The sequence below is a fragment of the Magallana gigas genome, chromosome 5 (assembly GCF_963853765.1).
Source record: "Magallana gigas chromosome 5, xbMagGiga1.1, whole genome shotgun sequence".
Classification (NCBI taxonomy): Eukaryota; Metazoa; Mollusca; class Bivalvia; order Ostreida; family Ostreidae; genus Magallana; species Magallana gigas.
Genome location: NC_088857.1, coordinates 53,542,249 through 53,558,830, shown reverse-complemented (window position 1 = coordinate 53,558,830; position 16,582 = coordinate 53,542,249). Strand labels below are relative to the sequence as shown.

Below are 16,582 nucleotides of genomic sequence, written 5' to 3'. Positions count from 1 at the left end.
GCGATATTTAATCGCATGGTACATTGTCTGGTGAAATATTTATTATTTAATTACGTTTGACTCCAGTTTTGGCGTTTGGTGGTAGCTATGGCAATATTGATAAATAAACTTCCTGGTTTTGTTAAAGGGGCGCCGTGACATTAAAGGACCTGCCGGGCAGATGGAAGGTATGTGGCCAATAGTTTCAGCTCCTCTTCTATAATTTATTTACCCTGTGAAATTATCTAAAATTGCATCTTATTGTTCATGATGAACAGAAGCGCGTTTATTGTTGCTTATTTGAAATATAAAACTTTCTTCAGTTAATTCAAGAGATTTTGCAAAATTGTCCTTAAGCACTGGCCAAGGGAAGCCGTCAGTTGGCGTCTGTAATTTAACTTATTGTTCACATTATGGTTAAACGCACGCATTTTCAAATATTCATATAAGGACGCACTTCTTCAACAAAGGGTTTCAGGTCTAATATCGGGAGGATTAAACAATAAAGTTTTATAGTTCATAACGAATATGATTTAACATAGATTGTTAGGCTTAATTAATCAAATAATTTCAAATTTTCAATAGTATACAGTTTATGTTTCAATTTAAAAGGTTTTATTTTCAATCAACTCAAAACGGTTGACCTTGCAATGGCTACTTATGTATATAGATACGGAATGTATTTATAAACGTAATAAGGAATCATTCTTTGAGTATTATCAGGTGAACACTTTTGTCGGGGCGTGATCAAATCCAATAAAGTCCGAAGGGCTTTATGATAGATATGATCACGCCCCGATAGAAATTATCACCTCATAATATTCAAAGAATGATTTCTTATTACTTATATTTATATAATTTTAAGCAATTGTACGATTAAATATTCAAATATAAATAAGCAAACCCTGCTGACGCTTTAATAACACGTCATTTGATGTTATGGGTTATAAAGTACAAAATCGATATGTTGTGTTATCACAGGCACAGACACTGGAAAATGTAAATATAAAAAATTAATTATTAAGATACTTTGTCCAGCATCGCCCATTTGTCATTTGGAGAATATTTTATGCAGATCGTTTTCATTGATTCTCATCCTCAAAACACATTTCTATTATTTTAGGCTCAAAGTGTTCATAATTCATAACATGAATTACAAAAGCTGCTTAATGTTATTCACAAAATACATTATACATTGTACGTTATCGAGCGGGGTGCAAATTTGTGAATCAATGAACTGAATTATTCATTTATTGTTAGAAAACTTTGAAATTTTTCAATATGGATTATCTTCATTTTTTAAAAACTATAAAAAGCCTGTTTAATTAACTAATGTTTTATTTTGCATCTCAATTTTTGTATTGGATTTCATTTCAAGATTGTTCGTGCTGTATACAAGTATATGTCATGTTTGTGTATTACGTAGAATTACACTTAACATTTGTGCTCATCTGTAGGTGTAAAAAAAAAAAATATTGATGATAGTAAAATAAGATGTCCATAATTTTTCTCTTTTGTGTAATTGCTCAAAATAATGCAAAATGTAAAGTACTACCGATATAGAAAAGTACACTAATGCTATATAAAGGCCCTGTCACACCAAGCTGCGTCCCTACGGCGTGTTCACGGCGTTTTAAAATTCATGGAATCGCCGTAGGATCGCAAGGAAAATTCAGAAAAAATGTACAGTTTTATTTAAAAATTTTACAAGTGGAGATGTCACGGCGTCCTGACGGCGACCGAGGCGTTCTTACGGAGCTCCCACGGCGTGTAACTGCGTTTCCACGGAGTTGTACTTGGCGATTAACTGCGCTCTCGCTGAGTGTCCGCCGAGCGCTCATGACGTGCTAGGAGTTTTTTACCGCGCGTCCACGGCGTGCTCTGCGCGCTGACTGCGTTCACGAGACGTTCTTTACTTCTTGGTAGGTTAATATTAATGTGGACAATTGTATGGGAAACAAACAAAAAATTTTAACTAGTAAATAAATGATTAAAAAATTGTTTTGGTGTTATGAAAAGGTACATTGTAATTGAAACATAATTACTTCTAACCAATTTTGTGAAGGACTAGGACAAAACTCTGAGTAGTCAGGTTTACAAAAAAGATCCGTTATTAGTTGTTAGAAAATATAGAAAAGATGTGAAACATCAGAACCAAATGGCATGAATTACAGCTTCGTTCATTAATAGGTCTTGGAATATTAGCAAATGCTACTTTTTACAAGTTCATCTTCATCCAGTTTGATAATTATGACTTCGCTTGCTATTGTACAACAGCGACTGTTCGAGTTTTCGTGGTCTTGATGACAACGCACTAGAAACGCCATGGGAACGCGGTATAAACGCTGAAGAAACGTCACGAGAGCGCGATGAACGCAGCAACAGATCTTTGGGGTCGCTGTGTAAACGCAGTCAAATGAAAAACAACTTGTTCAAACGCTGTGGGTGCGCAGTGAGAGCGCGATAGAGACGCAGTGAGATCCCAATGGACTCCGTGAGGTCTCCGTACAAGCGCTATTGACGTATCACTGCGTCTACACTGTGCTTAGCTGCGTTCCTTGAGCGCGCCGACGGAGCTCTCGTGGCGCTGTTGGAGATCTTACGGCGCTGTCACGGCGACCTCACTACGCTTCTACGGCGTGTTTATCAGAATGCAGAGCCACAGCGCGTACTTTGTGCATGTTCGTGCATGTGCATGTGCGCGCCGTCGCATGGCGTTCTAAAATGTTCATGGCGATCCCACCGCAACGGACGAAGATGCCGTTGCATTGTTACAGCGCTGTAGAAGACTCTACTGCGTTTACCTTGGCGTTTGACATTATTTAAGGACGCAGCGGGATCGCCGTGAAGACGCAGCTCCGGTGTGACAGGGGTTTAAGATAACGTTTGTCAAAATTTATCCGAAATACCTAGCGTTGCAACATGTTTCTATTAAAGGTTCGTTCACAGTCCAAAACAAAGGACAGGTGTATTATATTCCGGGATTCCAAAATTTGAAATCTTTAATGAAATATTCATCAGTCTTAATTACACTTAAGACATATAATCTTAACCTAATTAAGACGTAAAAAAGAGATAAGACGGAAAATGAGAACAGGTGCCCGTTTGGTCGAGGTATTTAAATATTTGATGGGAATCTCTAAGTGATACATTAGGATATGTGCATTTTTATTACCAATTTCAAATACAACGAGATTTAAATTATAATATAGTACATGTATTTTAAAAAATAGTTCGACTTTATCCGACTTTTTAATTAGCTATTAACCGCTATCTAATTAGACCAGTTGTTATAAATCTGGTGTATACGCACTAACGTTTTTTAAAGTTATCAACAAATCAACAAAACTATAGGATGCCCCGTTTATCTTGTTCATTTATCCTGAATATCCCCAAAGGTACGTTATATAACCTATAATTACATGCTTATGTTAGATTTCAAGTGAATGTTTAAAGTCATTAGACAATGAATAATTAACATATTGGTTTAGTTATCATCTAATTGCATTGTTCGCGGTTTAACGCAACAAATACCAGGGAAGTTTTTATGGTGAAAAGAATGCATGATAAAATACATGTACGGATTAAAAATCGTTGGTGTAGTCATGCACATTTTAGGTATAATTAAGATTTTTTTCTTACAGATCGGAAGATGAAGCTGCGAACTTTAGTTGTCATGTCCCTGGTTTTCTTCAGCTTTTTCGGTAATTATTGAAGTTTCAAAAATTATTCAATTAATGTTGTTTCTCATGAAACAGCCAAGTTTTACTGAACATTGTTTTAACAGAACCGACAAAGTCTTCGACAACAACAGAAACAACTCAAGAAACAACAACGTCAGAAATGACAACAGGAAATACCATGACAACAACAGATCAAACAGAAACAACAACAACAGGAAATACCATGACAACAACAGATCAAACAGAAACAACAACATCAGGAAATAACATGACAACAACGGATCAAACAGAAACACCAACAACAACAGGATATACCATGACTACAGGGAATGGAACAGAAACAACAACAGAAAACAACATGACAACAACAGATCAAACAACAATAGTATATACTTCGACAACAGCAGGTCTATCAGAAACAACAACACCAGTATATACCATGTCAACAGCAGATCAAACAGAAACCACAACAACAAGAGTTGCCATGACAACAACGGGTCAAACAGAAACAACAACAGAAAACAACATGACAACAACAGATCAAACAACAATAGTATATACTTCGACAACAGCAGGTCTATCAGAAACAACAACACCAGTACATACCATGTCAACAGCAGATCAAACAGAAACCACAACAACAGGAGTTGCCATGACAACAACGGGTCAAACAGAAACAACAACAGAAAACAACATGACAACAACAGATCAAACAGCAACAACACAAGTATATACTACGACAACAGCGGGTCAAACAGATACAACAACATCAGTCATGAGTAGTACTTCAGATGCAACAACAACTATGTTAACGACAACAACGAGTAATGCGGGGATAACATCACAGGGTGCGATGTCGAGTTCTGCTTCCACGGATGTTTTGTCTACAACAACCAATACACAAACACCTACATTAGTGTCAACGGGGACGTCAGCAACAACAATGAACGAAACCAGTACAGCTGGCGACAACCAGACAACAATATCAACAACCAGCACCGATCCGGGAACGTCTTTTTCCAGTTCCTATCAATCGACAACTAGTCCAACAACAAGTTCCTACCAATCGACGACTAGTCCAGTATCAACGGTCATCACAACATCATCGGACACCAGTACTACAGCGGAAACTGTGACCGTCACAAATTCAACTGCAGCTAGTTCTGGACTTACATCAACTTCTAGTTCTGGACTTACATCAACGTCTGATAGCACAACATCCACGGTACCTGATTCAACAACAACGGACCCGATGTTTAATGATACAACCAGCTCGGCATCTATGACGTCATCACAATCACCTGAAACAACATCTTCCGGTATGAGATTTCAATTCAATTTCAATATCATTATGTGTTAATAGTTTTGGTCTTTTTAAGACTATATAAACTTCTTTAGGTGCACTAAGATATATAAAAATATCATTAAAATTTTAAAGTCAAAATAGTTTATAGCCAAAAATAATGAGTAATTTGTTAAACAACCAGCCTCCTAAATAAACAAATATTTCACAATCAAATTTCCACATATTTGTTTATTATTACTGTCTTCTTGTTTGTTTAAAGTCGGCATCCCCAGTAACGTGGCTGTTTCCCCGGAAGTGGTGGCTGTTTTGGGTATGTCTGATGATGGTTCCCGCCACGAGCCGCACATGGTGTGTGTGTTCCCTGAGCCCGGAAGTAACCTGTACTTCCTGATTAAGTGGTTCATTAACGACACTCTTCTGACCACGACGTCCTACGGCGCAGTCCTCCACCCTAATATTAACACCACAGCGGCGCTACGACCACACCACTGGTCCAGCAGCTACAGTCTGAACATGAATGTAGGTCATTGTTATAACATTTATCAAATAATACACCCCGTTAATCATTCAGGTAACCAGTTGTTTCCTTATAAAGGGTTTATATCAGAGGAATTAATATACAGGACTCAAGGTGATGGTAAATTATTTGATAAACGGTTAAAATTGTATCAATGATTTAGTCTCAATTTTTTGATACGAATAATTTGAAACGGTGTGTTTAATTTAGAAGATTTATTCAGTCTTTATTTTTGTAATACAGGTGAAATGCAGTGTAAGCGCCCAGTATCTCGTTGATAGTGGCCCAAGCCCCGCATCTACAAGTCCGCCCTTCCTCGCAGGAGTAACGGTAAAATCTTAACCATGATATATCTTCTTAATCTTGGTGCAATGTTTTCAAAGAATGACTATAATTTCGTTGTTGTATTTTAGGTTAGCAATACCTTTCTATCGATCGATGAGGGAGAATCTACGGCAATAACTTTGACGAGCTCTCTTCCGGTTGGTTGTTCTGCTTCTCTCACAGACGCTCAAAAGGAGGCTCAGTGTAAAGCTGATTTGCATATAATCACCAGTGAATGGAGCTGGTGTTGGAATGGCGTAAAGTACCTGGGCGTGGCTTTCCCTGACAACGGATGTCACGTGACAATTCCCTACAAGTACTGGGACCAGCCAGTTTACCTGAATGTTACCGGGTATGTCGACAGCATGAAGAATTGGTGGGGACGCTACTCCAGGATTAAATTCAAATCTACTACCAACCCCACAGACACATCGAACGCGTGGAACAATGTGAAAGTTACTGATACCGTGTCGGTGAGAGCACGATCCTTGACGAATCTTTCTAATGTTTGAGAAACATATATAGCTAAAGAAAAACAAAAACAAAGTCAGCTCTTTCACGAAGCTTTGTTAACTAGTACTTTTGACCCTTCCTAACAAAAAAAATTCAAAGCATCCAGATGGTGCTTTTTATGACAAATGTACAGTTAAGTGAAAAATTATTAAGTAAATATGGCTTGAAACTGCATAATGAAATGCGATGAAATATTATTTAAGAAAATCAGGCATTTACACATGATAACTTAATAACATTAGAACAGCTTTAAGGACGCTAGCATATATTGAAATCGACATGTGATGTTACTTTTTGCAATTGCTCCCTCCAGGTATCCGTTTGGGACAATACTCCCTACAGCTCCACTGGGGGAATCTGTGGAGGCTTCAACGATCCCCACATGGTGACCTTTGACCGGCGGTACTGGGAGAATCAGCGAGTGGGGGAATTCGTCATGTACCAGCACAAAACTAAACCCTTAGCGGTATAATTTTATTATATACATATATTTTTAAAAAAAATATAGTTAAGACCCCAGAAAATGGTCTGGAGTCGATTATTTTAAATTTGTTGTTTAAATATTTTTGTTATTTCTCCCGATTTTGTGCATGGAAAACTAGATTTTTTAACCTTACGTAAATACATACTATTGTTCACCACTGTTTTGTAGGTGCACGCTCTGTATTCCACCTGTTACCCCTGGCGCGCGGCCTGCAACTGTGGGGTGGCCATAAGGTCAGGGAAAAATCTGTACGTGGTTCGAACCTGCATAGAGGTGTCCCTCCAGAGGGTCTCCCTCCTCAGTTATCCTTATGAACGTTATGACGGATGTAGTCAGGAGGACGAAATCACTGTGCAAAAAATGGGCACTAATTACAGGGTAGGTGCACAGAGACGAGACTTTATTATTTTTCCCGAAAGAAACACACTCCCTAACTAAAAAAAAGTTGTAATACCCCAACTTTTGGACTGTTTGTTACAAATTGATTAATATCACATTTAAGGGCACTTAATGATAACACATACATTGGGTATTTACACCATCTAACATTACCGTTAACGTGCCATATATTCTTTCTCACATAATCATGGTATATATATCTGTAACTTAAATATCCAGGTGACGCCATCTTGATATACTGTAATATTTATAGTAATATATGTGTGTAACTACTTTTAAGGTTACGTTACCGAGCGGGACAGAGGTGTCGTTCTCCTTCAATTCGTGGTCCCACTGGATTGACTACATACAGATCGTCGCTTCATCTACTGACCTTCAAAACACAGAGGGCATATGTGGTTACTATGACTACGACCGAAGCAACGACTTCATACCTAAGAACGAGAATACTCACACCAGCGATCAGAAACGTTTTGCCCTGTCCTGGCGGTGAGTGGGTTGAAGCACTATGTGTAGTCAGTTGTTATTATATAAATAGTGCCTGTTTGGGAGGGTAACAGTTGAAATTGACACCCCTCGAAAACCATTGTCAACCGACGCGAAGCGGAGGTTGACAATGGTTTTCGAGGGGTGTCAATTTCAACTGTTATCCTCCCAAACAGGCACTATTTATTTTGTTATACTGAATGTCTTTTTTAAAATTTTTAAGAAAATTTTACTGCTTTTATATAGGAATAACGTGAATTCTACAGCGAACCGTACGCGCATAATTTTCGCGCATGTAACATTTTTTAATGTTACCCGTTGCCAAGTGCGTTGCTAACGCTGAGGGTAATAGTAAATATTATTAACTGCGTCTTAACCAATCAGATTTCAGTATTTAACATGAAAGTATAACAAACAAGTATATGTAACGCTAGTTAATCTTGCTTGATTGGTTTTTCGACAAAGTCTAAAATTTGACAATTTTTGCAGGGTCACCATAGGTTCATCAGACAGCCTTTTCAAGAAAAAACCTGACGTCATCTATGGGTCCTCGTAAGTGAACATTTTGAACTCATAAAATTAGGCTCTTGTATTTAACTACATGTATTTTAAAAATAATTTAATTGAGGTTTTCCTCTGAATATCTTTCTATACAGGTCTGGCGGAAGCTCCCCGCAGAGCCTTCAGAGGTACTGCACGTGCTCCTCCTTCTACCAGTACTACGACCAGTGGTACAACGTTCCTTTTGATCCAAATTATGCAAAGTGCAACCTTGACGCCCCCACAGAGCCGTGCTCCGAGAAGAGCGGGCAGACCGTAAACGCCTGCTCGTCAAGTAGCAGACGACGGAGAAGCACAGCTGAATCCGATGACGTCATCGATGAAATAGAATTCAGTGTTGATCCTGAATTTGATGAGAGTATCGAACTAAATGTAAGATTTTTGTGAATCGCAAATTAAACTGAACGCACAAAGTCTCATGTTGATGATGTGTTTGAATATACATGCACTGTACAACTCAAGATTCTCCAACTACATTTAAAACAGGTTACCGATTGGGTGGCCCCATGGAGTGAAGAAAATGCTACCAGATTTTGCAACGAGTCTTTTACTCAAGACATCGCTGTGTCCACTTGCATCGAGAAAGTGAACACCAGCGTCAGCGAGTACATAGCCAGTTGTGTAGAAGACATCAAGGCATGTACATCAAAATCATTCCATTTTTCTGATACTTAAACTAAGGTTTCTCCCCTATTCATATGTTGTATAAATAAACATTTTATGAATTGAAAATATACCATTCTTTTTGAATTGCAATATTGGTAAAATAGAAGTTTCTCGTTATAATATATATGACGATGGCTCCAATTCGAGAGGTGAGAGATGTCGCATTTTTTGCAGAAGTATTCATAAAATGTCAAAATGACCAATTTGTCATAGAATGTCAAGGTAAACGAAGTCTAGCTTCTCGTTTAATAACCAACAAACGTAAGACTTACTACTTTTATTTCAGGAGGAACATTTTCTCTCAATGTAAATGCTAACGTCCCTCTTTTTCCATTTTCCATTGCTCTTTGAGGTAGTAAATTTATCATTGTAGATGATCGGAAACGCGGACTTTGTGACGGCCACCTTGGATACCTTGAAAAAGGAATGCGTGACTACAGCATCACGTGATTCGTCATTCAGTAACACTACCTCTAACGGCGGAGAAAACATTCTGGATTTGTTAAAATCTCTGGTTTGTCCCAACAACTGTTCTGGTAATGGCGTCTGCGCAAATGGTAATTCTTGAAATCGGAGACATATTTTTTACTAATCAATTGTTTTAAAATCATACACATGTTTATATGAGGGGAAATAACACAACCAGTCTACTATCTACAAATATGGCATTATGTTGGAACTGGTGAATACTAGTAGTTGGTCTATCCTAACAGTTGTTATGGTCATGGCCAATATATTCTTAAGTCGGAGACTTTTATGACAGAAAATAATACATCAGATATTATGATATGAACGTATTTTTTCTTTATAAAATATTCTCTCTCTCTCTCTCTCTCTCTCTCTCTCTCTCTCTCTCTCTCTCTCTCTCTCTCTCTCTCTGTATATATAACGAGTATTATTTCCCGCTGTACAGAGACCTGTTCCTGTAACACTAACTATATGGGTGAGGATTGTTCCAAAGAGCTGTCCCAACCACCGACCAATTTCACGATCCCACAGACTGGAGCCTGTGACACTAGTGCTCGAGCATGTCAAAAAACCAACTTGTATGGGGTCTTTGACAGCGAGACTATCTACGCCAAGTGTACCTATTTCAAGGTGAGGAACTAGGGTCTGGATACAGAAATTTAATTGCATGACTAGTGGGCTAGTACCGGCATTGTTACGCCATTCTCATGGCAATTCAAGTGTCATATTTTACATACATTGTATCTTTAAAAATGCTGTACGTGGTTATTTTTGTAACCTGCACTGCTCTATCGATATATATATGCTTTGTCATTAGATAAGTATCCCACATTCCATCACGGCATCGCAATAATTACCATCATTAAAGCTATACACGCTATAATTTGCGTCAATTTTGAATAAAGGGGAAAATGTTTGTGTTTGATTATTAATAAAAGTTACCTTTATGCTGTTAATTATAATGCTCAATTCGATCACGTAACAAATATATCAAATATTAAACAATAAAAAATATTTATTTTCCTGCCAGGAAAGTAATGCCTCCTCGTGAATATCAATCTATCACGTGATATCGACAGCTAAATTTAGTCTATCATACCACAACTGGTGAAGGGTCAACATCTTCATAATTCTGATAGTTTCACAAAGAAAAGGATATTTTCAGTAAAGCATAAATTTGTCCGATATACGAGTACAAACAAAAGAAAAAAATACAAGCCTGTGAGTAGATATGAATACTTCCTTTAAAAAAATGACGTAGACCTGTGTTTTCCCCTATGTGCTATTTATAGATCCTATAAGTGTTAATGCAGAAGTAAGGGTATCGTGAATGACAAACGTATTTTACTCATTATACATGTATGTATTTCAAATTAACAACTGTTAAGCATATTAAAAATCAAGTTGGATATTTAATTTGGCAAACAATAACGACCACCTAGTTCTCCGCGGACATGCGCAATGAGGTCGGTTTCGCTCTTCCTTCATCAATATTCATGAAAAGGTATATTTTCCTGGCAGGAAAATAAACATTTAAAAATCTATATCTTTGTAACGAGATGGAATTCACCATTGTAATTTACAGATTAAGGATAACTTTTATAAGTAGACAAACACATGCGTTTTCACTGTCATTCAAAATTGACGCAAATTATAGCGTGTATAGCTTTAAATAAGGTACAATCAATTTTTCTCCAGCCTTTTAAATCTTACGTAAAAGTAATGGAAACTCGATTTTCCCCGTGTTAATTTTTTACTTTTTCATGAAACTGATGACTTTATTTTGCCCGCGCGATTTAGCTAACCAGGCATACAGGTACAAGTTTCTAATCAAATTTCTCAAGTTTTCATAATTTTCTCTGGAACTGCTGAAAAAATGCTGATGTTATTTTGCCAAGCCATCGTCATAAGGCATTATTAATTAAAGAAAGCTTTCTAAAACTTATAAGTTCCTTTTCTGTTCCCGTACCATACACCGTATTAGTACTTTTTTTAAAATTTTTTAATATCAATAGATACATTGTCTGTTATTTAGGGAACTCCTAGCGGCAAGGAGAACAGTACTTATTCAGTTCTGGCTGATGTCCTATACAGACATGTCAACCTCATCACAGTCACCATCCCGAGTCCGCCATCTTCGCGCAGGCGCAAACGCTCTGCCAGTGGTGAGGTTCATGGGTGGGAGATCCAGCTGAGTTACGACAACCAAACGTACGGAGATTCTGCCGTCATTCTACTGTTTGACAGCACCAAGACATCATGTGACACGACCACTTTAGTGTGTGTCAGCAAGGTACCCCCTCACTGGAAATGTCAAAGACTTCATTGTATCAGACTATGACCAAAGTCTTGATATCTCTCTCTCTCTCTCTCTCTCTCTCTCTCTCTCTCTCTCTCTCTCTCTCTCTCTCTCTCTCTCTCAGACCTAAGTACAATGTATATAAACATATTTATTTTTTTCTCAGGTAACAGCGGCAGAATCTGAACCGGGTAAGTTGGAATGGTGAATCATCAGAAAATAAGACAACGCACTTCAATATTTTTGTGGTATATTGTAGATGATATAGAAGGGGTAAAATATTGTTCTGTTCATCATTTGAAGAAAGGTGGAGAAAAGTGTATCGTGTAAAGCAATTAAAACATAATTGAGCTTTGACTTTTAAAATTATGATAGTAATGGTATGAATATCAGTATATGGTTCTCTATGATATAGTAAAGATATGTAGGTCTGTATCTCTGGGGGGGGGGGGTGGTTAATGTATATCTGTGTCTGTATTTCTGTGGGATGGTTAATGTATATCTGTGTCTGTATTTCTGTGGGATGGTTAATGTATATCTGTGTCTGTATTTCTGTGGGATGGTTAATGTATATCTGTGTCTGTATTTCTGTGGGATGGTTAATGTATATACGTTAATGTATATCTGTGTCTGTATTTCTGTGGGATGGTTAATGTATATCTGTGTCTGTATTTCTGTGGGATGGTTAATGTATATACGTGTCTGTATTTCTGTGGGATGGTTAATGTATATACGTGTCTGTATTTCTGTGGGATGGTTAATGTATATCTGTGTCTGTATTTCTGTGGGATGGTTAATGTATATCTGTGTCTGTATTTCTGTGGGATGGTTAATGTATATCTGTGTTTGTATTTCTGTGGGATGGTTAATGTATATACGTTAATGTATATCTGTGTCTGTATTTCTGTGGGATGGTTAATGTATATCTGTGTCTGTATTTCTGTGGGATGGTTAATGTATATACGTGTCTGTATTTCTGTGGGATGGTTAATGTATATACGTTAATGTATATCTGTGTCTGTATTTCTGTGGGATGGTTAATGTATATCTGTCTGTATTTCTGTGGGATGGTTAATGTATATACGTGTCTTTTTTTCTGTGGGATGGTTAATGTATATCTGTGTCTGTATTTCTGTGGGATGGTTAATGTATATACGTGTCTGTATTTCTGTGGGATGGTTAATGTATATACGTGTCTGTATTTCTGTGGGATGGTTAATGTATATACGTGTCTGTATTTCTGTGGGATGGTTAATGTATATCTGTGTCTGTATTTCTGTGGGATGGTTAATGTATATACGTGTCTGTATTTCTGTGGGATGGTTAATGTATATACGTTAATGTATATACGTGTCTGTATTTCTGTGGGATGGTTAATGTATATACGTGTCTTTTTTTCTGTGGGATGGTTAATGTATATCTGTGTCTGTATTTCTGTGGGATGGTTAATGTATATACGTGTCTTTTTTTCTGTGGGATGGTTAATGTATATACGTGTCTGTATATCTGTGGGATGGTTAATGTATATACGTGTCTGTATTTCTGTGGGATGGTTAATGTATATACGTGTCTGTATTTCTGTGGGATGGTTAATGTATATACGTGTCTGTATTTCTGTGGGATGGTTAATGTATATACGTGTCTGTATTTCTGTGGGATGGTTAATGTATATACGTTAATGTATATCTGTGTCTGTATTTCTGTGGGATGGTTAATGTATATACGTTAATGTATATACGTTAATGTATATACGTGTCTGTATTTCTGTGGGCTGGTTTAGGGTAAATGTTTATGTGTCTGTATTTCTGTGTTGACAGCGGACAACACCGGTGTCATTGTTGGAGGCGTGGTAGGGGGCGTGGTCGTGCTGGCTGTCATCGTAGGAATAATCATCTACATCAAGATGTACAAAAGGTAAGAATTAATTGTTTAACCATTTTTATAAATTCATTTATTTTACCCAAATAATACATGTACATAATAAGTGTGCTTTTGTTCTTTTTACTGGGCATACAAAGAATGCATATATGTATGTTTTCTTGGCAACACTTCTTTACGCCAGTTATTTTTTAATATATACATGTACCACAATATTCGTTAAGGTGGTAAAATGCTTCCATCATTCATTAAGTTTACTTATTTTGTTGGAACTTGGTCGTTTTTAGGGTGAAAGGACGGGTCGGTTCGAGTGAAGCCAACTTTGATAACGCCAAGGATTCCGTCCCCTTAACAAGCTCTTCGCCTTAATCAAGGAACTAAGGAAGGAATAGACCAATGAGAGTAATGGGATTAACCATTTCGTTATCTGAAAGAGATTGTGATAAAAAAAAAATAATATGTGATATTTTTTTAAATTGATCATCGGAGCATTAGATTAAACCGAATGTCGACAACACTGCAATTCTGTGGCTTCATCATCGCAATTATTGTGCCATATACCTCCTCTGAACCTTAGAGCATGCGCACTAACCGTCTCATTTTTTTGCTGTGATATTAATAAGTCTTTGTCATTATTACCATATTCTTAGAATATATGTCTACGTCTTTGTGCCAACATATAATCGTCCAAGGAACTGTGATGTTTCTCTTCAAATGTTGATTTTGTAACATTTCTTTCTATTTATTTTTGTCAATCTTAAAGATTGATTTGTTTTAGTCATAATAATGATATACCTTATGCGCGGATTCAGAAAAGTTATCCAGGGTTGAGGGGTCCGACAGTAATTTGAGTTTTCCGGGGGGGGGGGGGTGTTCTGATGCACTGATATTTTTGGTAATTCTATATTTGTGAATTTAAAGAAACTTGAATTTGCGAAAGGGGTGGGGTCCGAACCACCTAACCTCTCTAGATCCGCGCATGTACATTGTTATCGAATCAAACTGTGTTGGTCTATACTTAGCTGATATACATGTAGGAAATAATTGCCATTTTAATGTAACTTTCTACACCTTAAAATTAATCTAACCAAATGTAATATGTAAATGCAGATTGAAATATAATAGAATACATGTGATCTTTGGTGTCAATAAAGTCGGCTGTCATTTATGAAGACGATTTAGTGCCAGGAACTTTTTTTGTATTGTCGAAAAGATGTGATTTAACGATTTTTTTCCATTAGTTCATATCAAATTAGTTATGTAAGTTTGAACGGTTTATATTTGTGCTCATGACGCATGAATTAGCTAAATGTATTCAAAAGAAATTGAAGGTCGCAGATTTCCAATGCAAACATAAGGGAAATATAAATTGAGTGTAAATATCAGAAGATGATTATGAGACGTGGATCTACCACTTACCCTCTTTAAGACCTCCACATTTATTAAGTATATACGTGTTTTTATGTATTTTTGAGTTGTTATGTAAATTCAATTATTTCATCTCTTTATAATCAAAGTTTCATTAAATAATTTCATGCTTAAAATTGTTTTCTTTTTTTAATTTGCTTTCATAATGATAATTAGTGATAATGAAAATACATACTTAACAAAGATAAAAAAAAAATCGCCGTATAACCTAATATCACTGTATGAAAACATATAGTAATCCACGAATAATTTTATTTTAGATAAAAAAAAAAACAGCTCTTAAAATAGGCTGAAATCCGAATCATTTATCATTTACACGGCTAAACACAAATATATGTATGATCAATCAACTTTATGAGTAATGCACAAAAATATATACATCAAGTGACGTGTGGTACGTGAATGTGTGGTTTATCAATGGGTAAGCAATATATATATATATATATATATATATATATATGTTCTCTCATGATTTGCGATGGTATATGATTTTTATCCAACGAGTTGTGTGTTTTCTATCCCCGAACCTTGGCGAGGGGATAGAAAACACACAACTCGTTGGATAAAAATCATATACCATCGCAAATCATGAGAGATTCTTTTTATCACATGTTCTACGAAGTATTTTGTTAATCCCAACTTTTTCTGTAAAAATTGTGATTGTGAGCCGCACAACACATTATTTACAGCACGTCAACAACGTTACGCATGGAAAAAAAGTTCCTTGAAGTACAAACATACATTCATTTTCGAAATTTTTTTTATGAATTCATGACAAATAACTGAAACAACATTAAATGTTTAAAATTTATATCTCAACACCCCTCAACTGAATTAATTATTTACTTTTTCATTCTACGTCAATCAACCGTCTAAACCTACGTAATGATTAACTATGACGTCACGTGGCGTAAGAACACACAGTGGAATATCAAAAATTTATCCCATGAGTGATATCCACCGTATATTGGGATAAACATGTGATAAATATATATATATATATATATAGTTGTTATATTCAGTAGTATATTCTCACTATAAAACTCTATATAGACGAATAGTCAATAATTGTAATATTAGCTCGTCCGAAAAATATTGACCGGTCAATATTTTTTGGATATTGACCGGCTAGGAATAATATCTAGTGAACATTCCCTCTATTTCAAATAATCGCCTCTGATTTGTTGATTCGTAAACGATGACGCGAATAACTCTTCGCGACTCCAAAGCAAGGTGACGTCATAATAGACAGTCAGTCAAGGCAAGTAAACAACGGACGCGCAATGCGACGGTTTGCTATCATAACGGATATAAGGATTTGCGAATTACTGTGAAGTAAAATCAGGTAGAACATCTGTATGTTAATTCTTACGGTCGGCGGAATATCACCAGTGGCCGTTTGATGCTGAGGATATTTTGGGAATGAACTTTGCACAAAATTGAATTCGTGAATTCTTTGTTGAGCTGAGAAAATTACGGCGGAGTGTTTTCAATTAATTTCTTAAATTTTGGTTTGTTTCTTCATATAACAAAACAAACGTTGACTGTGTTTTCGGGCAACATTGATTATATTAGCCCCCCCCCCCCCCCC

General features: G+C 36.6%; 1 protein-coding gene across 1 annotated transcript; it reads left to right on the top strand.

Moving 5' to 3' along the window:
• Nucleotides 1-15,107, top strand: LOC105334781 (mucin-2). Its single transcript, XM_066083540.1, has 19 exons — nucleotides 1-18; nucleotides 128-167; nucleotides 3,624-3,683; nucleotides 3,767-4,981; nucleotides 5,228-5,487; nucleotides 5,729-5,815; nucleotides 5,899-6,282; nucleotides 6,636-6,788; nucleotides 6,975-7,184; nucleotides 7,486-7,694; nucleotides 8,181-8,243; nucleotides 8,348-8,624; nucleotides 8,739-8,888; nucleotides 9,292-9,475; nucleotides 9,832-10,016; nucleotides 11,422-11,679; nucleotides 11,852-11,876; nucleotides 13,503-13,599; nucleotides 13,851-15,107. The coding sequence occupies exons 1-19, from the start codon at nucleotides 16-18 to the stop codon at nucleotides 13,930-13,932; spliced, it is 3,942 nt and encodes a 1,313-aa protein (XP_065939612.1). The 5' UTR covers nucleotides 1-15; the 3' UTR covers nucleotides 13,933-15,107.
• The last annotated feature ends 1,475 nt before the right edge of the window (nucleotides 15,108-16,582 follow it).

Excerpts from the sequence above, each read along its gene's own strand:
- LOC105334781 (XM_066083540.1), top strand. Across the intron at positions 5,488-5,728 it reads GCTACAGTCTGAACATGAAT|GTGAAATGCAGTGTAAGCGC; the intron begins GTAGGTCATTGT and ends TTTGTAATACAG. Across the intron at positions 6,283-6,635 it reads AAGTTACTGATACCGTGTCG|GTATCCGTTTGGGACAATAC; the intron begins GTGAGAGCACGA and ends TGCTCCCTCCAG.